General features: G+C 57.4%; 9 protein-coding genes across 9 annotated transcripts; 4 read left to right on the top strand and 5 right to left on the bottom strand.

Annotated features, from left to right (window-relative positions):
• Positions 1 to 322: 322 nt before the first annotated feature.
• QBC33DRAFT_539536 (uncharacterized protein) lies at positions 323 to 1,693 on the bottom strand. Its single transcript, XM_060428000.1, has 2 exons — positions 1,209 to 1,693; positions 323 to 1,142 (listed from the first exon to the last, which is right to left on the bottom strand). Exons 1-2 carry the CDS (start codon positions 1,537 to 1,539, stop codon positions 379 to 381), a joined length of 1,095 nt encoding a protein of 364 aa, XP_060283421.1. The 5' UTR covers positions 1,540 to 1,693; the 3' UTR covers positions 323 to 378.
• Positions 1,694 to 2,537: 844 nt separating this feature from the next.
• QBC33DRAFT_619903 (uncharacterized protein) lies at positions 2,538 to 4,438 on the top strand. Its single transcript, XM_060432757.1, has 5 exons — positions 2,538 to 2,964; positions 3,021 to 3,034; positions 3,094 to 3,285; positions 3,365 to 3,489; positions 3,608 to 4,438. Exons 1-5 carry the CDS (start codon positions 2,945 to 2,947, stop codon positions 4,307 to 4,309), a joined length of 1,053 nt encoding a protein of 350 aa, XP_060283420.1. The 5' UTR covers positions 2,538 to 2,944; the 3' UTR covers positions 4,310 to 4,438.
• A 95-nt stretch (positions 4,439 to 4,533) lies between these two features.
• QBC33DRAFT_451708 (raffinose synthase Sip1) lies at positions 4,534 to 7,539 on the bottom strand (the record flags this gene model as incomplete). The annotated part of the gene is made up of 6 exons (XM_060424620.1): positions 4,534 to 4,742; positions 4,794 to 5,186; positions 5,254 to 6,264; positions 6,314 to 6,527; positions 6,596 to 6,794; positions 6,869 to 7,539. The coding sequence occupies 6 exons, from the start codon at positions 7,537 to 7,539 to the stop codon at positions 4,534 to 4,536; spliced, it is 2,697 nt and encodes an 898-aa protein (XP_060283419.1).
• A 316-nt stretch (positions 7,540 to 7,855) lies between these two features.
• Positions 7,856 to 10,008, top strand: QBC33DRAFT_539522 (Metalloenzyme, LuxS/M16 peptidase-like protein). Its single transcript, XM_060427999.1, has 5 exons — positions 7,856 to 8,054; positions 8,122 to 8,247; positions 8,310 to 8,387; positions 8,438 to 9,123; positions 9,213 to 10,008. The coding sequence occupies exons 1-5, from the start codon at positions 7,911 to 7,913 to the stop codon at positions 9,598 to 9,600; spliced, it is 1,422 nt and encodes a 473-aa protein (XP_060283418.1). The 5' UTR covers positions 7,856 to 7,910; the 3' UTR covers positions 9,601 to 10,008.
• Positions 9,765 to 11,497, bottom strand: QBC33DRAFT_587601 (uncharacterized protein; the record flags this gene model as incomplete). Its single annotated transcript, XM_060431521.1, has 3 exons — positions 9,765 to 11,162; positions 11,228 to 11,394; positions 11,460 to 11,497. 3 exons carry the CDS (start codon positions 11,495 to 11,497, stop codon positions 9,967 to 9,969), a joined length of 1,401 nt encoding a protein of 466 aa, XP_060283417.1. The 3' UTR covers positions 9,765 to 9,966.
• An 885-nt stretch (positions 11,498 to 12,382) lies between these two features.
• QBC33DRAFT_559327 (ribosomal protein S8) lies at positions 12,383 to 12,907 on the top strand (the record flags this gene model as incomplete). Its single annotated transcript, XM_060429962.1, has 1 exon — positions 12,383 to 12,907. One exon carries the CDS (start codon positions 12,383 to 12,385, stop codon positions 12,905 to 12,907), a length of 525 nt encoding a protein of 174 aa, XP_060283416.1.
• Positions 12,908 to 13,212: 305 nt separating this feature from the next.
• On the bottom strand, positions 13,213 to 15,644 carry QBC33DRAFT_80736 (uncharacterized protein). The gene is made up of 2 exons (XM_060433098.1): positions 15,421 to 15,644; positions 13,213 to 15,283 (listed from the first exon to the last, which is right to left on the bottom strand). The coding sequence occupies exons 1-2, from the start codon at positions 15,515 to 15,517 to the stop codon at positions 13,392 to 13,394; spliced, it is 1,989 nt and encodes a 662-aa protein (XP_060283415.1). The 5' UTR covers positions 15,518 to 15,644; the 3' UTR covers positions 13,213 to 13,391.
• A 1,228-nt stretch (positions 15,645 to 16,872) lies between these two features.
• QBC33DRAFT_80719 (Homoisocitrate dehydrogenase) lies at positions 16,873 to 18,429 on the top strand. Its single transcript, XM_060433097.1, has 2 exons — positions 16,873 to 17,002; positions 17,074 to 18,429. The coding sequence occupies exons 1-2, from the start codon at positions 16,978 to 16,980 to the stop codon at positions 18,123 to 18,125; spliced, it is 1,077 nt and encodes a 358-aa protein (XP_060283414.1). The 5' UTR covers positions 16,873 to 16,977; the 3' UTR covers positions 18,126 to 18,429.
• Positions 18,264 to 21,400, bottom strand: QBC33DRAFT_611336 (uncharacterized protein). The gene has a single exon (XM_060432444.1). It carries the CDS (start codon positions 21,154 to 21,156, stop codon positions 18,733 to 18,735), a length of 2,424 nt encoding a protein of 807 aa, XP_060283413.1. The 5' UTR covers positions 21,157 to 21,400; the 3' UTR covers positions 18,264 to 18,732.
• Positions 21,401 to 21,605: the final 205 nt, after the last annotated feature.

The raw sequence follows: 21,605 nt of genomic DNA, 5'->3' as shown, positions 1-21,605 counted from the left end.
CACGCACACACACGCACACACACGCACACGGAGGAGGGCTCCCCAGCGATTCCATGACTTTGGATATTAAATGGGCGTTCTTCAGACCTGCGCAGCTCTCCCCCTTTCCACCCTCTTTCTTCCGTTGTCTATGTATGCAACTCTCGCCTATGCGGAATAAATCCATGAAAATGCCTTTTTTTTTGGAGGTTGGAAAGAAGAAAGAGAAGAAGAAAAAAAGAGTTGGAAAAGATTTGTCGGCCAGAGAAACGTCCGTCCCATGGGGTTTGTTAAAACACCCCTTCCCAGACCGAACCTAATATGTACACTGGCTCACCCCCCTCCCCCTTCAAAGCCACCGACATCCATCCTCCATCTTCCCGTCTACCCCCACCGTTCTTAATTCCGATCCAGCTTGCGCCGGAGGTTCCGCGTCCTCCTCATGAGCTTCTTGTACTTCTTCTTCTTCATCTTGAGCTTCTTCTGCCGGCGCACGCTGATGGCGAGCATGCCGTCGCCGCCCTCCTCCCCGCCGAACCGCCTGCGGCTGATGACGTCCTCGTGGCGCAGCTGGCGGAGGGCCATGCGCTCGAGGAAGGAGCGCGGCTGCGGCGCGGCCTGGTCCTGGTCCTCGATCAGCTGCGGGCTGTGCGCCACCACCTTGACCTGCCCGTCGGCGTCGGTCGTCTCCTCGATGGTCAGGATCGCCCTGTAGACGCGGTGCGAGGGTCCGGCGTCGGCGTCGACGTCGTCGATGGCCGATTCCGACGCCGCGTCGAGGGCGCCGGCGCCGGCGGAGGAAGATGATGATGACTCGGGCCGGGGTGCGGGCGGTGGGCGGAAGGGCAGGAACTGGCCCGACATGGCGTTCAGCTGGACGTAAGTGGCGGACTCGGTGCCGTCCGGGTGCTTCAGGTCGATGCGGGTCGTCGTGCTGCCTTCGTCGAGGTCTTGGCGCTGGCTGCTGCCGATGGACAGCTTCGACATGGGCTGCTCGAGCTGGTCGACCGTCTGGGACAGCGTCGAGATGACGTCCGAGACCTTGGCGCCCCGCGTGCTCGGGGTGAAGATGGCGGCGAAGGCATCGTCGCTGACGGACTTGGGGAAGCTGTGGGTGACGGAGATGGGTCGGTGGAGGGAGAAGAAGGTCGATAGGCCGAGAGCTGAGGAGGCATGCGGTTAGTCTCGCGAAAGGGGGGGGGGGAAGTTTCTCGAGTAAATAGACGCACCTTCTTGCGAAAGGTGCTGTGTGCTAGGGACGACAGGGAGCTGTTTCGCCTGCGACGAATCCTTTGCTCTCCTCTTACGACGTTCCCCGGTCGCTTTCGCCTTGGCAGATTTTGCCTCGGCCGACGAGGCGGGGACGGACTGCCCGGCTGAGATGTCCTTCGACCCGTTATCTGGGCTCGACGGTTTTGAAGAGGAACATCGTCTCTGGTGGCAGGTTGGCCGACCGGACAGGGTGACGGCAGCTCGCGGCCCCGAGGACAAGAAGCTTGCGAGAACCGGAGACTGGGGCGCTGCCGTCGAGACTACGCGACGGACGGATGAGGGCAACATTCTACCACTCCAATATGGGCGTATCTTGTGGGCAATTCAAAGGGTATCACTAGATGGGGTGAAAACATAAAGAGCCCACAAGATCTGTGGGAGCAGCAGCCGATCAGCAACCCGTGATGACTGGTCGTGATCCGGCTTGAAAGCCTTGTTCGGTTGTTTGGGGTGGCGGCCGGCGCTAAGAGAAATCGTTGCCTGAGGCAGATATTCGATTCTTGGCACTCAACCAAGGAGGGACCTATTGGCTTCCATTCTGTGCGACGATGAAATACAACTGGGAAGGAACACAAAGGAAGCCTAGTAAATTATCATGTGCTTGCTTGTCTAGTCAAGGCCGTGTTACTATTCTGAAGGTCGGCAGTGGTCCATTCCTCGTTTCTCTGTCCGATAACATGCTGTCTGTTTCTGGCCGACTTCGGGCGTTTTCCTCTCATGCATGATGTATCCGTACTGAACTCCATCCCCAAATGGACAGCAACTATCTGCAGAACGCTCATCGACGGCAGATGCCCAAACCTCATACCAATAGCGGCTCGTCTGGTAGGTGCAGACAAGGTCCTTCTGCCGCTGGAGGAAGGGCCTTGCGGGCCTCTTGAACGTCTTTCCATAGAGCCATGCAAGCCACTTGGACGTGCCTTGCAGAGTGTAGACTGATTGTCTCCAATTCGGATGACTTGAGGAAGAAGACATGAGGCACATGGATGAGTACTCAAAGAGCCTGCAAGCGCCAGGCTTACAGCCCCTCCACGAGGCGCCTTGCGTGTTGGACGATATACTGCTTAGACGAGGCACATAAGCCGGTTATCGCACGTCGATGGAAGCCGGTTCAGGTCCCTTGCCAGACGACTGGATAGGGGTCTTTCGTCCTTGGTGGAGATATGACATGGCGAACCTTGGATTATAATACTTGCAAATATCTTTCGCAAAATGGAACCTGTCGCCTTGTTTGGCATCCTGCTTAATACCTGCCAACCCCCCCCCCCCCCCCAAGATAATGTTTAGGAGGTGTGTTAGATAGGTTCTTGCTCTTTGGGGAATCGTTTACCCGACAGGAGTCAAGCCATGGGCAACCATTACTAAGACGGGGCATTCTCCCAAGTTGCTTCACATTGACCTGCCCTTGGCGCTTAGCAACCGCGTAACCGTAGCCACCACATTCGGACCCTTCGATATTTGAAAGAGCCGTATTACAGATCACTGTCTCCGCCGTAGTGGGCGTGCTCCAGGGCGCGGATGATGTCATGCAGCCCCTCTGTTTGGGATCGGATTGTAAATCATCATGCCATCCGTGACCTGAAGCATAAGCCAAATAAAACGACTATAAGAGCCTCCATCCGACTTAAGTTTGAGGGAATTAGACCTCATCGTGATCAGCGTAGCTCATCTGTTCTTCTCTCTCATCAACACCATGGCACCCAAGATCTTGTTGTAAGCCCAGGCCTTACCCCACATTTTACCTCTACTGAAACTCACACGTCTCGTAGGACCGGCGTAACAGGTGAAGACCCACAGCACCTTCTCAAGATAATTATGGGAGATGTTGACCCCCGACGACAGGCTACATCGGCGGAGACGCCTTCTATGCTCTCGAGAAGGCCCACCCAGACTTCGAGTACACCCTCCTCGTCCGCAACGAGGAGAGGGCAAAGCTCGTGAGGGAGAAATTCCCCAACGCCAAGTTCGTCTTCGGCGCCCTCGACGACGCCCAGGTCATCGAGCAGGCCGCCGCTGCGGCGGACGTGGTTATCCGTACGTCCAAGTGTTCCTCTGCTTGGTCTTGCTCGCCCCTGAGGGGATATGCTCACTCACATAAACATCCATCGGGCAGATACGGCTGATTCCTCGGACAATGTCCCTTCGGCTAATGCCATAGCGAAGGGTCTGGCGGCGGGCCATTCCAAAGAGAAGCCCGGGTACTGGATCCATATCAGCGGCACTGGTATTCTGCAGTGGGTGAGTCCAGACATACATCCCTAGAGATCCTCGGTTCGGAGGGGCTAGCCAAAGCACCGGATATCCTTTCTTCCCCAGCCACGTGAGCATTCCAAGACGAACTAATCCAATTCCCCAGTACGACGAGACGGCCAAGCGTTACGGCCAGCCGCCCCTACCGCAGGAGAAGTACGACGACGTCAAGGACCTCGACCGGCTCGTCAACCTCCCGGACCAAGCCTTCCACCGAGACGTGGACAAGATCGTCCTGGCAGCGGCCTCGACGGTTCCGGCGGCCGTCAAGCCGGCCATCGTCGCGCCGCCGACCATCTACGGGCCCGGTCGCGGGCCCGGCAACCGGCGTAGTATCCAGGTGTACCAGCTGGCGCGGTTCGGGCTGCGCAAGGGCTACGTCCCCTACGTAGGCACGGGCGCCGTCGAGTGGGACAACGTGCACGTGCACGACCTGAGCGACCTGCTCGTGACGCTCGTCGAGGCGGCGCTGGACCCGCGGAGGAGCGGGGACGCGGAGGTGTTTGGGCCTCGGGCGTATTTCCTCGCCGAGAACGGGACGCACTCGTGGGGCGAGGTGGCGCGGTGGGTCGCTGACGAGGCGCATCGCCAGGGGTTCCTCCCCGAGGCGAGCGTCAGGCAGACGGATATGGAGGGGATCAAGTTGGACGGCGTCTCGAATGCTTCGTGGGGCACCAACTCCAAGGGCACGGCCACCAGGGCGAGGAAATACCTCGGCTGGGATCCGAAGGGGCGGAGTCTAAAGGAGGAGATCCCCGATATTGTCGCGAGCGAGGCCGCGAGGCTTGGTATCAAGCCGAGTAAATAAGTGAGGAGGTCAATACAGTAGTAAAATAATTGACTGTGCTGTATTGGTTGGTAAACACATTCTGTTCTTGCTAAAAGTCTGAGTGTAATGATCGAAAGAATAGAATAAAAGGGGGGTTTCTGCCCGTAACATCGTGGTGTAGCTTCCGTGCAATGCATGCTAAAACGTAACATCATTGTCTCTGCTCATTTTCGTATATCCTCTAGATATACCGATGTGTTTGTTCACTTCTCAAGTGGGAAGTATAACTTCATCTCTATTTCGTTAGACCACCCGCTTTCTAGTCCCATCTCGTTCCACGCGGTTTCAATATCGATCTCCAAGACGTGCTCGTTGCCTTTGTTCACCGTATGTGGTGGCACCGGCTGGCCCTGGATCGTCACCATGAGGTCACCCTCGACTGTGAGATCAGGTAGAGTAGAAATGTAGACTCCTAGAGGGAAAAGTCAGCTCATCCGATTAGCAAATATGGTTCGGGACGTACCAAGCACTCCGAGCGCTTTCACCCTGGTGTCCATGAACAACCTTCCGTTCTCGAGGAGCTGGAAGCTGTTGTTGAGGACAGCGGCGCAACCTGTCATCTTCCTGACCAGGCCAAGGTTTGCCAGGTAAACCGTGCCCCTTGTCTCGCTGTTGAAGACTGACAGGGGATAGGCGCAGAGGATATCGTATCCCCTCACACCCAGTGAAGTCGTTAGCAATGAGGCTGGCGAGCTTGTCTGGACCGGCGGGGTGACGAAGCCGCTGCTGTGGCCACGGATAACATAGTGACTGGACGGATTGACACCGGGGAAGCGAGACAATGGGATGATATCAGTCAATGGGCGAGTGGACACGTTGAATACCCCCATTATCGACGTCCCAGTGGTGGCCCTGCCTATTTTCAGACCCTAAATTAGTACCATGTTGCACAAAAAGTCAAAGGTCTTCACAAGCCTTCATACCGTGATATGCCCCAACTTTGAGGAGGGAATCATCATCGTAGCCGACATATTGGTCAATCGTTCTCCCTACAATACTTGGTCTGAAGATGACGGTCTTGCCGTGAGTCGTCAGACCAGTCATCTGGCTAATCAAGTCCACGTCGTGCTGCCCCGGGACATCGGTGATGTAGATCGGCCCTCCACTGACACAGCGGGCTGCGGCATGGAAGCCAGAAAAGTCATGTACCGTCTGGAACATGTCCCAATCCGGGAGAACATTGAGATGTTGCGTGAACAGGCTGTTGTGGGCGTTGGTCCATACGTGCCACGGGTGCGAAGCCGGGATTTCGGGGAAGAAGTCGTCCGAATTCCGACAGAGCACCGCGGGCGTGTTCTGCGGGAGCTGCGAGTAGAAAAGAATCTGCGGTGCCTGAGACATGCAGGATATCGCCTTGATGCTGAAGTGGCGGAGGGTTGATACCTTCCACGCGTCGAGATAGGTGTGGATCAGTTCTCGTCTAGCTTTCGCAGAGACCCAGGTATCCATCATGAACTGAGCATCTGTTTTGACACCGTCGATCCCGCACGAAGAAAGGAAACGATAGAAGTCGTCGTAGAACTTGTGCGTATCCTCCCTGTCGACGAGTGTCATCTTCCCGCCGAGAGGAAGATTCCGTCGCAGCGAATCTTCGCGTATTACTTCGACGGTCTTGTACGTCTTGGCAATCTTCCCATCAGGGGCGATACCAGCCCAGTAACCTAGGAGTGCGTGCCAGACAGCGATGTGCTGGATGTTCCTGTGTTTGGAGCGAATCTCGGACACCATGGCTTTCAGGCCCCTCGGGAACGCTTTAGGCTCAGCTTCGAAATCATTCCAGCCATGCTGGAACTGCCCTTGTCCTCGATAATCTATATTCTGCCAGTTGTCGTCGATGATCAAGCTGGTGATGTTTATCTTATGCTCAGCCAGAGTGTCAACAGCCTTGAGCACCTTATCCTCGGTCAGACGCTGACCAAGAGCGTTCCATGTGCCTTTAAATGTCAGTCTCTGTCGTCTTCGAGTTTTACGGTCAGAACTTACAGAACCCCAGTCCATCATACCAGTTTTCGTACCATTCGGGCTTAACGTCCGCCTTCAGGGCGCTCATCTCTGCGTCATACTCACCGGTCCACTTCTTGCTCGACACTACAAGGGATCGAGCATGGTACATAACGGCTGCGTTCGCCTTCTCGAAGTCGTCACCAGTGGCCACCAATACTGTAGCTGACGTTGCAACCTCCTCGTCATTACGTATCTATTTTGCATCAATAAGGCAGAAAACAATAGTCAAGGGGGTGAAATGGGCCTCTGAGACCAACGTACGTGAAGCATGACACTTCCGGATTCACTGCTGCGGAACAGAGTCATCGTGTCGTTGAGACCGCTAATGGCAAGAAGAACCATATGTCTGCCCTGAGGGGAAAGGAAGGAGACCAAGACAGCCTCCTTGTCCAGCGCGAATGTGTCTTTACCGTGTCGCGGTGCAAGCCAAGGGGTCCAGATTCGTACCAGTGCGAACCACCTAGCATGCATCAGTGGCATATTAGGAAACGGCATGAAGCACAATGGCCCGAGCAAGACATCAAGCCGACCTACCTCAAGAAGCCTCCCCACGGGATGCCAAGTGGGATATCAGCGATCGCAGGTTGGTCATTTTGAGAAGCAGCAACCGGAGCCTCGATGTGCCATAGCCGAGTTCCCGGGCACTGGCTCATCAACGACTTCCATTTCAGATCTGGATTCAAATCTTGGATGAGGTCTGGTAAGTCCGTTTTCGCATCATTTTCATCCAGGCCGTCGTTTATAACGATAGAACCGTCTCCCATGCTCATCTCGTCCCGAATCCAACGCCAGGGTTGATCAGGCCCAGGGCGGAATTTCACGGTGAAGTTCAGCAAAGACTGCACAGACAATTTACCAGCAAAGTAGAGCCGGGACGTGTCATTGCTAGCTTGTAGGGCAAAGGGGGCTTGACCTTGTCCACTTGGAGCAAGGCCATGCTCAGTCCATTCCTGCTCCTGCTCCTGGCCAGTAGTACCCGAGTGCCAAAGGGCAACTTCCCATGGGTCGATTCCCCGGCTCTCAGGAACTTCCAATACTGCAACAAACGACACATCTCCGCTCTTCAGTTGCGTTACTTGGCCCAGGGGCGGGTACGTGGAGACCGACGCCGTCATATCAGGTGAGACTGGATCGGGAGGGGGCTTTTGTTTGGGGATGAAGACAGCTTGGAAGACATCTCCAAAGTCGTATTCTTCGGATGCCATAGCTGCCGAGTGTTTTGGCGGCCCGCACAGTTTAGTAGAAACTCGATGGACTACCCGATCCTTACGGGATTATGTATTGTGAAGAAGACGGTGCCAAGTTGAAATAGATAGGTAGGCAAGTGATGCCCAAACTGTCCCATGGGCTCACACACGCCTACTCTGTACTAGCGTGCCTGCCTGCAGCATGGGGGAGAGGAGGTGGAATGATTACGTCAGGCATGGGTGGGTCAATAATGCGGATCACGTGAGAGGCACATCCCGTCCGACCATTCCCGAGCCACTTTTTACGAAGCTCAAAACCGAGCCGAGCGACATTGAAAGATTTCCTACAAACCGCTCATTGCGACCATTGCCCATCCCCATCACCCCCCATGGCGTCCCGGCGACTAGCTTTGAACCTTGCGCAAGGCCTGCGAGGCCGAGCAGGTCTCTCCCTACCGCTGAAGAGAGGCTTCGCGACCCCGGTGTCCGCGCCGATCAAGACCCAGACCACAACATTGAAGAATGGCCTGACTGTGAGTCCGCTGTAATCGAGGGAAGGCGGCTGACGATACACGTTCTAACGTCAATTGATCCCTCCAGGTTGCCTCCCAGTACTCTCCTTATGCGCAGACCTCGACCGTGGGCATGTGGATCGATGCCGGTTCAAGGGCCGAGACAGACGAGACAAATGGCACGGCACATTTCCTCGAGCATCTGGCCTTCAAGGTACAATCAATCATGAGACGCAAAATAGGCGACGGCTGGCTGACTTGGTTTGATAAAAATAGGGGACCGCCAGCCGGACACAACAGCAATTGGAGCTTGAGATCGAGAACATGGGCGCTCACTTGAACGCCTACACCTCGGTTGGTGATGCGATATTCCCATTTCAAGGGCCAGGCTAACAATAAGACAGCGCGAGAACACCGTTTACTTTGCCAAATCTCTTAACGAGGACGTGCCCAAATGCGTCGACATTCTCGCCGATATCCTTCAAAACTCGAAGCTCGAGGAGTCGGCCATCAACCGGGAGCGCGATGTGATCCTGAGAGAGGCTGAAGAGGTTGAGAAGCAACTCGAGGAGGTTGTCTTCGACCACCTCCACGCCACCGCCTATCAGCAACAACCCCTTGGCCGGACCATCCTGGGTCCTCGGGAGAATATCCGGGATATCACGCGGACCGAGCTCGTCAACTACGTCAAGCACAACTACACGGCTGATCGCATGGTACTGGTCGGGGCTGGTGGTATCCCCCACGACAAGCTTGTCGAAATGGCGGATCAGTATTTCGCCAAGCTCCCCAGCACGACTCCCCAGACCGGTGCCTATATCCTCTCCAAGAAGAAGCCCGACTTCATTGGTTCGGATATCCGGATCCGTGACGACACCATCCCGACTGCCAACATCGCCATCGCCGTCGAGGGTGTCAGCTGGAACGACGACGACTACTTCACCGCCCTGGTCACCCAGGCTATTGTCGGAAACTACGACAAAGCCATGGGCAACGCCCCCCACCAAGGAAGCAAGCTCAGCGCCTTCGTCCACAACAACGACCTCGCCACCAGCTTCATGAGCTTCTCCACTAGCTACAGCGACACTGGGTAAGTTTCAGCTACCCCATCCCGTGTATTTTTTTTCTATATATCTGGGCGTTTTCGGGAGCCATGTACAGGAACACTAACCGCCGTAGTCTCTGGGGTATCTACCTCGTCACCGACAAGCTCACGCGCGTTGACGACCTCGTCCACTTCGCCCTCCGGGAGTGGTCCCGCCTCTCGAACAACGTGACCGAGGCCGAGGTGGAGCGGGCAAAGGCCCAGCTCAAGGCGTCGATCCTCCTGTCCCTCGACGGCACCACCGCCGTGGCCGAGGACATTGGCCGCCAGATCGTCACCACGGGCCGCCGCATGAGCCCCGGCGAGATCGAGCGCGTCATCGACGCCGTCACCGAGAAGGACGTCATGGAGTTCGCCAACCGGAAGCTGTGGGACCAGGACATCGCCATCAGCGCCGTCGGCAGCATCTCGGGCCTGTTCGACTATACGAGGATCCGGAACGATATGAGCAGGAACTTCTAAGTTTGCGCCGGTTGGGGGGGTTGTCGGGCAGCACGGGGAGCGGGGGTCCACGTGTGTTGTTGAGGGGGTTGGATTCCAGTCGTGTACTAATAGTTGTGTGGTATCCGGCCCAGGCTGTACTGTAGGGGCTTATGGGTAGATATAGAGCAATCCACCGGTTCCTTCATCTCCAGTCGTCGATCCGGCCATTCACATGTCATGCATAAATGGGATTATAGGTCCCATCGCAAACTCGCCGAGAGCCTTCCTTGTGATTGTAGGTATAATCATTAAGTCGGACCATCACCATGAGACTATCTTAAATATGTTCTCTATTCCGTTGTAGATTCTACCAATCATGCTTGCTTCCACGACAGGACCCCCCACTCAGCCAAACTTCTTCTCAAACTTCTTGAACATCCCCGTTACCCCCCTCTCCAGCCGCCCGGCATTCTCCTCCAGCTTCCCCCGCGGCTCCTGCTTGGGCTTGTACTTCTTCGCCGCCTCGCCCTCCGTCGGCCGGTACAGCTGCTGGTGCACCCCGTAGTCGGGCGTTGCCGCTCCCGCCCCGGCTGCCGCACCCGCGCCGGGAACGTACGAGTACGGCGAGAACCCGCCCGCCGGCGCCTGCAGGCCCGGGCTCGCGACGCCGGGCGGCGTGGGCGTCGTGTCCCGCGCGTTGAACGGGAATCCCGCCGCGTAGGGGCTGGTCATGCCGGGGCTGGGCAGGCCGTGCACCGGCATGGTGGCCGCGCGGGCGATGCCCGGGTGTGCGTGCTGGTGCGGGTGCTGCTGGGCCGGGGGTGGTGGTGGTGGCGGTGGCGGCGGAGGGGTCGACGACGCGGGCGGCGACGCCAGGTGGCTGGCGGCGCCGCCGAGGGAGCCGAAGCCCTGCGGCGGGAGGCCCGGGCTGGCGAGGCCGTGCTGGGGAGGGCCGGGGAAGGAGGGGGCGCCGGGAGGGGGACTGAATTGCGGGGGCGGGATGCCAGGGCTGAGGGGTCCGGCACCGCTCGGTGCCAGCCCCGGAGAGAAGGGGGTCGTGGCGTCGTAGGCGAGGGTCTGGTGCAGGGGGTTGACGCCGCCATCTTCGGGTGGCGGTGTCTTCTCCCGGGGCCGGATCTGCTCCGGCGCCGCGGGGGAGGCGGGATTGTAGGGAATCGGGATGAAGGCCTGCGGCGGGGAGGGGTCCGCGCGGGACACGGCGGAGATGGGGGGCGGGCCGAAGGAGGGCACGCCTGGGGCGCTGCTCCCTGCCGACAGGGCGTTGTCGGATATGGCAACTCTCTCGAGATTCTGCACCACGGGGCTTACATCGGTTGAGTGCAGGGGCGGCGGGCCGGGCTCGTCGAGGACCTCGCATTGCCCAGGCGGAAGGACACGCCGGATGCCGTTCACGAACTGCAGGGCATCCTGTTGGGTCCAGAAATAGATGTCGAGCGAGTGCAGCTTGTAATGGTATTTGTTCTGGTTGTGGGGATCGTACGTGGGCAGGTGCCACTCGTCGTGGCCGTCAACCTCACCCGGTGTCAAGGTGACCACGCAGGTCTGCTTGTACGAGTAGCGTAGTTGGGCAGTGTCCAAGTCTGTAAAGCCATTGCCCATTAGCTCCTTCGCAAACTCGGTTTCTCGGGCCTTGTCTGATCCTCACATCCTTCGAAAGCGTCTTGGTCATCTGTCCCTGGCTTGTTCGCGACCTCGACACGAGCGCGCGCCTGGTGCGCGTCCTCGAACAGATAGACATACGAGCCCTTGTCAAACCTGTGGTGCGGAGGGTCATCTGTGGGCGGGCCATAGAAATAATGGACATCTCCAAAGCTTCAGTCGCATCTGTCAGGCATGCTCTTCCATCCGTCAATGTCCAGAGTTCAATCAGGACTTACAGCGTAGCTACGATTTCTTCTCCTGGCCGGGCGGCCATGTTGGGTGGTGCTCACGGGCGGATGGAAGACAGACTCTCAAAGGCGCAAGCACAAGACAGAAGATGAAGCACTGTCTGACAGCCGTGTTATAGACAGGCTCAGAGATCACGGAATTCAAATTGCCAACAAGATGGACAGCAAGGAGAGGCGGGAGGGTTGTGGACTGTGGGCAACCTGGTGTCTTTCTAACCTTTTGTACCTCGCGCAAGCTTGATGCGGGACAGGGCAGCAGCAGCACATGGCAACAACCGAGCCAGACCAGCCAGGGAGCCATTCGGCTTCTCACTGGACAGCGGACAGATCCCACCGCAGCCGTCCACCCGTCAGACGGGTTGCACTTGCAGATGCATGAGATATGTGGTTCAGACGCATCACTGGTCGAGCCCACTGGGCGCTTAGGAGTTGCCATCACAGTGGGCCAATGGGCGGAGTTGATTGGCATTTTGCCTGTATTTCCAGGCGACAACTGTGGGGCAATTTGGTACCAAGGTACCAACAGGGGTTGAAGGCCGATTTGGAGACAGCTTCAAAATTTTGGGACTTGGACGGAAAGAGCCGAAGTTTGACGGACATCAGGCCTCTTGCGGCTCCAACCACGATCCAACGACATCAATCACAGTTCCACTTCATTGCAGAACACCCCTTTATCTGTGTCTCGATATTGTCCAAGCGTGCGAAGCAGTCCTGGACTCACAACTCTCGCGACTCCCAACTACCTGACCAGGAGGTCCTCGGTCTTCAACCCGATCGAGGGCTGTGCTCGCCCTTCTATACACACACACTCTCTCTACCGCCGACAAATCTCGACTCGTCCCCTCGAGTCCTCCTCCTTATCTTCCTCCTCCACCCAGCCGCAACAGGCAACCCCAAATCCAACCGAAAAGATGGGCATCCACAGCATAGCCAACGCCTGCTCCCACCTCCAAAACGCCAGCCGCGCCCGCCTCGGTCTGACCTCCCTCCCAAACAACAAATACAACCTCCGACTAGCCCTCGCCCTCCACCGCGCAGGCTTCATCTCCTCCGTAGCCCGCGGGGGCCCGCACCCGCCCACGCCGGGCTCCCCGCTCCTCCTCCCGTCCTCGCCCGCCTCGCCCGACCTCTCCTCCGCCGTCGACGAGGCCGTGGTGACCTCGGCAAACGTGGCGACGCGCCGCCTGTGGCTGGGCCTCAAGTACTGGAACGACGAGCCCGTGCTGCGGCGCCTCGAGGCCGTCAGCCGGCCCAGCCGCCTCGTCACCGCCAGCCTGTCCGACCTCGGCCGCGTCGCCCGCGGCTTCCCCGCCGGCTACGTCAAGGGCCTCAACCTGGGCGAGTGCCTCTTCCTCAGCACCGACCGCGGCGTCCTCGAGGTCAGGGAGGCCCTCGAGAGGAAGGTCGGCGGCCTCGTGCTGTGCAGGGTCTCGTGATCGGGGAGCGTGGAACAAGGGGGCATGATCCGGGGCAATGGCGAAGGCCTGGAGGGGGAATTTGACTTGGGGGAAAGCATGTTAGGGGCTATGTCTGTGATAGCTACTACTGCTGTGTATAAATGGTTTCTGGGAGGAAGGAAAGGCAGTTTCGCACTTCGTGGCACCCAAGCCTAGTCGCCGAGAGCGCGAAGGGGGAACAGAGCCTACTCGACTGTATCATATATCTCACCCTCTCTCTGCTGGGAAGCCTGGCATAGTCAACCAGAAAGGAAGGCTCAATCTCTTTTTTATGAATCAAGTATTCATTCTACCTAGTGGGGTGTCTTCTGATGCTACATCTGCTGTGTTCAATCACCAACTCCTTGCCGAGTCCATATTTGCTCCCGTCAGGTATCATAAAACTGCGAATTCCTAAAATAATACTTCCTCCGATGGAACAGGGAACAGGCTGGGGAGGAAATAAACATGGCTGACAATCTTGCTATGCTGCCGCCTCTGTCTCGCTCTTGGTATCCACAACATCTTCCGCCTCGGGCTCATCTACGCTCTCAGGGGCCACTTCGGCGGAGCCTGGGTTCTCATCAACGGGAGTAGGCTTCTCGTGGTCCCCGTTCACCGTCGGTGCTTCCGCTTCCACGGGCTCTGGCTCTCCAAACTCGGGAGATACGGCCGCTGCCTGTTCCGGTTCTTCGGCGACCTCCGAAGATGGCACTTCGTTGTCACCCGCGTCTACGTTTCCTTCTGCTGGAGGGATGGCTCCACCATCTGCTGACATCGCGACCTCGGACACTTCCTGAACCGTTTCAGGCTGCTCAACGACCGGTACAGTCTCCTGTGTTGTTGTTTCGCGCCCAGCGTCTTCGGGCAATGAAACCGGGCCTTCGACCTCCTTGGCCACGCTAATCACCTCCTCGGCAGCAGCTGGCTGCTCGACGACAGGTGTGACGTCTTGTGTGGAGGACGGCTCGGCGGCGGGGGCAGCTTCTGCAACCGGCGCTACCTCCTGCGTGGAGGGCTTCTCAGTCACAGGTGCAGCCCCGTGGGCTGAGGAGGATTGTGCCTCCCGGTCGGTGTTTGAGGCTACCACTGGTGTCGTTTTGGCGGTAGGCTTCTTCAGCGTCTTCAAGTCCTGTTTCGGGACGGCCGTCTTCTTCAAGACGGGTGCGGGGTTTGCCTTTCTGGGAGGCGACAAGGCTGCCTTCTCTGCCGTCTTCGATGAAGATGCCTGCGTTGGTCGCATCATCCGTGCGAGGAAGCCCTCGTCCACCTCTTTCTCCCTCTTTGTGGGCGGGTGATCTCTAGCCACCGGCTTCGGAGGAGGACCAAAACTTGGACGAGGTCGGTTGATGGTTGAATTTTGCCTCTTGAGAGGCTTGGCGGTAGTTCCAGAGGTTCTCGTCGTACCCACCGTCGAGACACTGACCCGGCTTGGAGATCGTCCTTGTGAATCGGCATGAGGGTAAATGCCACTTGCTCTGGATAAAGATTGACGCGAGGCATTGACTTTCGAGCCCGAGGCGGCGGTGTGCGTCGTCAGGCCCGGAGGGAGCTTGACCGGCCGAGTTGGAGACTTGACCTTGGGCTTAATGAATCCTGTGCCCGATGGAGAAGGCTGAAGAGGCGGTGGCCGCTGTATCGAGGTAGAACCGGAAGACTTCGCTGCACTTGTGGCAGCTCTCGGGGTAGCTGTCTTCTCCGGGTGCGTCATCTTCTTATCCGGTGTTTTGGTGTTGGCCTTTGGGGTCGTTGTTGTTGCTGGGCTCTTCGGAGCTTTTGCAACAGTGGGCGATTTTGCTGGCTTCGCCGAGGTTTTGGCGGTCAAAATAGGGACTGTCCTTGTTGCCGCTTTCGAAGGGCCTCCAGAAGATGTAATTGATGCTTCCTTGGACACCGCCTGTCCCTTGACTTTCCCAACCCCTGTACCGTTCAGGGCCTCCCCTCCATTGGATAGTGTAGATCCACCGCCGGATACGGCCGCCTTATCGGTAAGTGCACCAGGGGCCATCTTCGCATGGACTTGTTTGACGCCGACTTTGTTTTCTGGATTCGGACGCGCAGGCTGTGCTTTAGCTGCTTTAGTAGCAGTTGGCTTCGTGGCAGGGAGACTCGTGGCCTCGCTTCCTGTACCTGAGCGCGGGAGCTCCGGGATGGAATGGTTCCTGAGATTAGCCTTCGTTGGCGTGTTCTCGGCAGGGGCAATTGACTCTTCAGGGACAGCCGGTGGAGATCCTAGCTCGCTACTGGGCTTTCGCGTGGAGACGCTAGCATTCGAGTCTCGGCTCGGCTCTCTTTGCAAGCCTATTCGGCCGTCCTTCTCGATCGCAATGAAGTTCGTGCGGACTTTCGAAAGGGGTCTTGGGGATTCGGTGCCAGCTATTCAAACAGGCCACATCAGCTTTTGCACAGAGGGTTTGCACGAAAGGAAAAGAGGGTAAGAGAAGCAAAGCAAGAAAACCCAAGATGGCATGGGGTTCGCTGCTCGGGATTGGGGAGGAAGGGGCAAGACTTACTGGATGTGACGCCTGGCGATCTTCCTCGGTCGTCTGGCGGGCTCGTCGTGTCGGGCTTCTGCTCGAACATGGCCCGGAGATTCCTGACTTGACTCATGTTTGCGGGTCTTGCGATGCACGACAAACTCGTAAGGTGAGGCTGTGACAGCAAGGGAAGGGGCGATTCGGAATTGTTTATGTGGCACGGAGCTGGAGTTGGGCCAAGGGGGGAAGGCGTTCATTAAACCTTCCCCGCGTCTAGGAAGTGAGTCCCTAGGTAGGCAGTCGCGACCAGCAGCAACTGATAGTTGGGGGAATCGTTGCGGCCTCGGAAGGCAAGCCAAAGCTTGGGAAGAAGTCCCCAGAGGCCCGATGAAATGCGCCGCAAGGTTTCGTATGCAGGAGATTCGAGGAGGGAACGAGAAAGAGGGAGCGCACCACAACGGGGCTGCTGTCGGGCGTCGTGACCTTTAAAGCACCTTAAATTAGAGGTGCATTTTTAAGACCGCGACTTCAGGGGAGCTAGAGGGGCCCAGCAAATAAATAGGTAGACAAGTACAAATTAGTACATGCAGCTTCAAGGGAGCAGCATTCAATCGGGAGGCAACAAAACGGCACAACCATCGCATCAAGGAGCGTCACTATAGCAATCAATCTAGCATATTCTGAACGGGTGCCAACCAGCCGAGGACTGGAACGGTGTTTCAGGAGTCAAGAGAAAGACACAAAGGGAATGTGCACTTGGGCATCCAGAACACTTTGGTAGGTGGGTGCCTGGATAGGCAAGGGTACCTAGGTATGTACTGTACCTACCTCCCTAGCAAAAAGCCCCTGTTGGCTCAAACGAAGGAGGTATTGGGTGCCTTCTGGTTGGTCGCAAAGCTGGCGTTTGCTCTCAGTCAATACGGATACCATTGTAGTCGTGACAACGGAGCTTAAACTTCAGACGAACCAGGGGAAGCTTGTGTCACCGTCGTGCACAGTATAAACGGATCTTGTGAGTTTGGGTAGACGCTCAACAAACTCATCATATTGCGGCGTTTCGCAAGTTTTCGTTCATGCATTGATATCATGACTTGGCTGGTTCAGGCAGGCTAACTTGGCATACCTTCCAGACTGCCTTCCTCCTTCAGCCATCACCCATCCGACCTTCTTGGGGGCCGAGCAAATGCTGTTGCGAGTGATGAGACAGCCACACGGATACCAATCCGCCTCCTTCTAGGTGCACGATTGGATGTCGGGTGTGGCCTAGTGTGGCCCCGACCTGTCACTCCAGTCGCTCCTGATGAGTCAGATTCCGATCTTGACCCTGTGTTTCGAGAATTGAGTTTCGAGATTCGAGATTGGATGCGTTCATTGGCTTGCATGACAAGCTGCTTCAGAGTTCGAGAGCTTCTACATTAGACCGCCCCACATGCCACCCACGAACTGACCGGAATGAGCCGCGAACATGGGCTCCAAAGCTCCATGCCGCCTTCATCCGATTCTCGGAACGCCATCTGGTTGCCGGGGACCACCAATTCTGCCACAAATTTCTCTTCTAGGCACTGCAATTTTTGATGCAATTGAAGAGCAGCCATGGCAACCCGAACTCTGAGAATTGGTACGCTTGTTCTACGCATCTTTAGCTACTACTTTTTGGCCGCTTTTTACTAACTGACGCTTCACTCGAAGGTCTCATTCCTGGCGATGGAATCGGCAGGGAAGTCATTCCCGCCGGTCGCCGCATCCTCGAGGCCCTGCCGGCATCGCTGGGCCTGAAGTTCGAGTTTGTCGACCTCAAGGCCGGCTTCAAGACATTTGAGCAGACCGGTGCCGCCCTCCCCGACAAGACCGTTGAGGTGCTCAAGACCGAATGCGATGGAGCCCTGTTCGGCGCCGTCAGCTCCCCCACCACCGCCGTCAAGGGTTACAGCTCGCCGATCGTTGCGCTGCGGAAGAAGCTGGATCTGTACGCCAATGTCAGGCCCGTGAAGACCGTCCTGACCTCCCCCAAGCCGATCGACATGGTTATCGTCCGCGAGAACACCGAGGACCTGTACGTTAAGGAGGAGAAGACGTACGACTCCCCGGACGGCAAGGGCAAGATCGCCGAGGCCATCAAGCGCATTTCCGAACGAGCAAGTAGCCGTATTGCGACCATGGCTGGTGAGATTGCGCTGCGGAGGCAGAAGATCCGCGAAGCTGGCTCACCGAGCATCCACAATGGCCCTCTTGTGACCATCACCCACAAGTCGAACGTCCTGTCGCAAACAGATGGCCTCTTCCGCTCGGCCGCGAAGGCTGCCCTGGCTGATCCCAGGTTCAAGACCGTCTCAGTGGAGGAGCAGATCGTCGACTCGATGGTCTACAAGTTGTTCCGGCAGCCCGAGGCCTACGATGTCATCGTCGCCCCGAACCTGTACGGCGACATCCTCTCCGACGGCGCCGCCGCCCTGGTCGGATCCCTCGGCCTTGTCCCGAGCGCCAACGTCGGCGAGGGCTTCGCCATCGGTGAGCCCTGCCACGGGAGCGCTCCCGACATCATGGGCCAGGGCATCGCCAACCCCATCGCAACCCTGCGCAGCACCGCGCTGATGCTGGAGTTCCTGAACGAAGAGGAGGCTGCCGCCAAGATTTACGCTGCTGTGGATGCCAACCTCGAGGAGGGCAGGCTTCTCAGCCCGGACTTGGGCGGCAAGGCGCTGACGGAGGAGGTCGTGGCGGATATTCTCAGGCGGTTGTAATTGGCAATCCCGAACGAGGTTGGGCTGCTTCCAACTGGGTGGGCTTCCGGTGGCTTGACGTAAGCGGTCCCTGGGACGACTGCCTGGCCACGGCCTTTTGACCACCTTGATAATACCCAGACAAAGGTGGTAGAAGTAGGGGATAGATAAAAGCCGAACCAAGTGTCTCTAGGTCATTCAAGCTGAGGCCTTCAGTCTATAAATCAATATACTTCTGGGATTCCCCCAGTACGCAACACATAAATCAACCCCCCGTCTCATGATTATCATTCTGTCCCAACCCTGCCACCTCCTGTTCCTAGGCCTCGCCTGAGTCCCTTAAAATATTTTGCATTCAATTTTGTCGTGAGACAACCCACAGGTTCTCGCTAGGGAGGTGGAGGAGTGACTGCATTCTTATTCTTGTGTGAGAGTGCAGTTTATGGGCCGAGAACGCTGGGAACTCTTCGATGGTTGTGACTTCAGAATTCAAGGTGGGCGGTTACTATGGCAATTGCATAGAGGTGGATATAGTTGTAATATCAAATCGCTGCCCATCATCATTCAGTTACACATAGTCATGCCATAGCATCCATTCATTTATCCCAAGCCTCATCAGACATCCCACCTAAGGCAGCCGGAGCTCCTCCCTCCCGGAAACCTCGACCGAGTAGTCCTTCCCCTGATACAGGTACCTCACAAGCAGCACCTTGGTCGTGAGCGGAGCCGGATCCCAAAAGCCTAGGAGACGACTCTTCCTGAGCCCCTCGGGGATGAGGAGCTGCCCGCCGTCGACGAGTGCGGCAACCGCAACGGTGACGTCGGCGACCTCGTCAGGCGGCGCTCCAGCCACGCCGTACTTGGCGCTGAGGATCACCAGCCCGCCGCTCTGCCGCTCCGCCCTCTGCCGGGGCTCGACGCCGCCCGCGAGTATGACCGTCAGCTTGTCGGCCTCGGCCCTCCTCCGGGCTATAAGTTCCTGGAGATCAGCCCTGCCGAGGACGCGGCCTGCCCGGGTCTGTGATCTGCACCTGGGCCGCCAGTATAGGAACTCCATCGCCGCGAGGCCGAGGAAGGGGGCGACGGTGCTCCAGAAGACGAGCTCCGTGCTTAGGGTGGATCGGGTGGCGAGGAGGAACGGCAGGTTGATCCGCTGGCCGAGGCGGGACCAGTATAGCGACAGGTGCAGGCTGGAGGGAGACAGGCCGACCTCAAAGCCGATCTTGGAGAACCTGCCGATCCTCTTCAGGGTCCGGCAGGCGAGGAAGAGATCCCGCTGATGTGTGCAGCCCAGTTCGACCTCGACACGGATCCCGGTGCCCCTGTGGCTGTGGTTGCCAGGGGGTAGGTCCGATGTCTGCGACGACGAAAGGGACGAGAACAGGTCCCGACCATATCTGAGATACCCGGCGAGCACGTCGGTCGTGGCCCCCAGCGAGGCCGTCCAGGACCCGTTCGCGTCGCTGTCGATGTCGAAATCCATGCCCCTGACGCCCCTGTCGGCAGGCCTGGTGAAGGCCCGCCCGGCCCTGAGGCCCATGTCATAGGAACTGAACGTGTAGCCAGCCTCGGCGGTCGGTGCGTTACGGAGAGCGACCGCCGCATGGGCGAATTTCTTGGTCGCCCGAGAGAAGTTGGAGTACTGCCTACACTCTCGGGCGGGCCACAGCGCCCAGTCCCCTGCATCCAGAGCGACGAAGGCTGTCCCATGTCCGATTTGGCGATGAGCTGCCAGTCCCATGCTTGGGGCACTGACGCCCCCGGACATCCTCTTTTGCACACAGATCTCTACATCAAATGGCTCCCCGCCATCAGCAAGATCGAAAGAGTGACCGATACGGGTGGTTATCGCCGGGTCTGAGAGGAGGTCCACTTCCTGTTCGACGACAGTGTCGGGAGGTCGCCTCGCAGGTATAGTTCCCGCTACATCGTGGTCTATTCCACGCCAGTTGAACCCCTGTCGCAGTTTGACGCTCAGGGACGGCAGGAAACGTGATGACATGAGTTGTTCCAAGCGACGAGGACCATGTATTGAGGGACCTGGGGGCTGGTAGCGGTCAAGGAGCAAGGTCGCCAGCCGGAAGGGCTCATCCATCAGACCGTGGATTGATCCGGTCACGGTGACAGTTGGGTCTTCACAACGGATAGGATGTTTCCGTGGTGCCGATAGGATCTTCGTCTGAATACAGTCTTCTGTCGAGGTAACTAACTTCTGGATTTTCCCTCCTAGGATCGGGATTCCCAAAGTAGTAGACTGGCGAAGACCAAAGTCCAGAGGAGCAGCAACACGCCATTTCGGGTGCACAACCCCTCGACGAGGGCCCAAGAGGGCAGTGGCTGCTTCTACTCGTAGACTCAGGTCCGTGGATGTCTGAATCTCTCCCTGGGTCAAGTTGAGATACTCCTCACGAAGTCGAGGCACATACGAATCTTCGTCGGCGTCTTCTTGAACTTGAACTTGCTCGAGGCCGTCGATCTGATCTGGCTCTGGGCTTGGGTCTGTGATTGATATATCGTAGTTGACCCTCCTATATGGTTCGATAAGTGTCTCGAAGGCATTTTGGACCGAGATAAACAGGGCAGCCACCACAGGTGCCAGATTTGGAGGCTGCCCTTCTGCATGGAGTAGTTGAGCAAGCCGATAATAAGCCCTCCGAATCTCATATGGGGAGAGAGATGGGGTTTGTGGCAGACAGAGCAATTCATAGTAGCTCCTGTCTAAAGTGGTCCGTGGCTGTCCAGACTTCACATCGTCGCCAGTGCGCACCTGGGTCCCGTCTAAGACGACAGTGTCCTCTTGGTCTCCATCGACGGTGCTGTACCGCTCCAGGATAGAGGAGGCATCATCGTAGCCGAATTCGTACTCTCTCCTTGTGGCGGCGAACTGCTCGTGCAAGGAGAAGCGAGATGCGGCGGGACGGAGAGAATGAGATCCCTGGTAAGGCCCGGGATACAGAAAATCATCAAAAACGGCCGAAGAGCGAGCTGAAGATCCTCTCGATGATACCCGGGCTCGGCGGCCCCTTGATCCTCGAGCTATAGAATCAGCCATACTGGTATATGAGCTCCTACTTGGCGCATAGCGAGAATAGTTGACGGTGAGGGACACAACAGAGCATTGTTTTCACTCACACGACTCACCCTCGCCAGCCTTTCTCTAGTCAAACACAAAGCAATAAGGGGCATCTTAATAAGGGCAGGGATTCCAATGGTACCTAGGTACCTGGGGCCATTGATGGACCCATTGATGTCTGTTGCTATGTACCTGCCCGAGCACCCAGGTACCCAGGCACGTGCCATGTTTGTGTACTTGGAGCCTGGGGCCGGGCAATTCACTCCCATTAGCCCCACTTCAAGGCTGGACGGGGGTTGGGCCGTGCTTGTACCTCGACCTGGCCTGGGGCAGCCACAGCAAAACTCCAGAGTCCCACCTTGAAAATCGGACCCCTCCTTGTCGGGACTCTGGAAGCACCTCACGACTCCATTATCAGTAGCTGCGCG

The sequence above is a fragment of the Phialemonium atrogriseum genome, assembly GCF_030411735.1.
Source record: "Phialemonium atrogriseum strain 8032-3 unplaced genomic scaffold QBC33scaffold_13, whole genome shotgun sequence".
Lineage (NCBI taxonomy): Eukaryota > Fungi > Ascomycota > Sordariomycetes > Cephalothecales > Cephalothecaceae > Phialemonium > Phialemonium atrogriseum.
Note: the sequence above shows the minus strand (reverse complement) of the source record. Positions and strands in the feature narration are given on the sequence as shown.

Bases quoted from the DNA above. Each gene is read 5' to 3' on its own strand.
- QBC33DRAFT_539522 (XM_060427999.1), top strand. From the start codon at position 7,911: ATGGCGTCCCGGCGACTAGCTTTGAACCTTGCGCAAGGCCTGCGAGGC. The intron at 8,055-8,121 runs GTGAGTCCGCTG...TGATCCCTCCAG, and splicing joins CATTGAAGAATGGCCTGACT to GTTGCCTCCCAGTACTCTCC. The intron at 8,388-8,437 runs GTTGGTGATGCG...ACAATAAGACAG, and splicing joins ACTTGAACGCCTACACCTCG to CGCGAGAACACCGTTTACTT.
- QBC33DRAFT_539536 (XM_060428000.1), bottom strand. From the start codon at position 1,539: ATGTTGCCCTCATCCGTCCGTCGCGTAGTCTCGACGGCAGCGCCCCAG. The intron at 1,143-1,208 runs GTGCGTCTATTT...ATGCCTCCTCAG, and splicing joins ACAGCACCTTTCGCAAGAAG to CTCTCGGCCTATCGACCTTC.
- QBC33DRAFT_80736 (XM_060433098.1), bottom strand. From the start codon at position 15,517: ATGAGTCAAGTCAGGAATCTCCGGGCCATGTTCGAGCAGAAGCCCGAC. The intron at 15,284-15,420 runs GTAAGTCTTGCC...CTGTTTGAATAG, and splicing joins ATCGCCAGGCGTCACATCCA to CTGGCACCGAATCCCCAAGA.
- QBC33DRAFT_619903 (XM_060432757.1), top strand. From the start codon at position 2,945: ATGGCACCCAAGATCTTGTT. The intron at 3,286-3,364 runs GTACGTCCAAGT...TCCATCGGGCAG, and splicing joins TGCGGCGGACGTGGTTATCC to ATACGGCTGATTCCTCGGAC. The intron at 3,490-3,607 runs GTGAGTCCAGAC...CCAATTCCCCAG, and splicing joins GCACTGGTATTCTGCAGTGG to TACGACGAGACGGCCAAGCG.
- QBC33DRAFT_611336 (XM_060432444.1), bottom strand. From the start codon at position 21,156: ATGGCTGATTCTATAGCTCGAGGATCAAGGGGCCGCCGAGCCCGGGTA.
- QBC33DRAFT_80719 (XM_060433097.1), top strand. From the start codon at position 16,978: ATGGCAACCCGAACTCTGAGAATTG. The intron at 17,003-17,073 runs GTACGCTTGTTC...CTTCACTCGAAG, and splicing joins AACCCGAACTCTGAGAATTG to GTCTCATTCCTGGCGATGGA.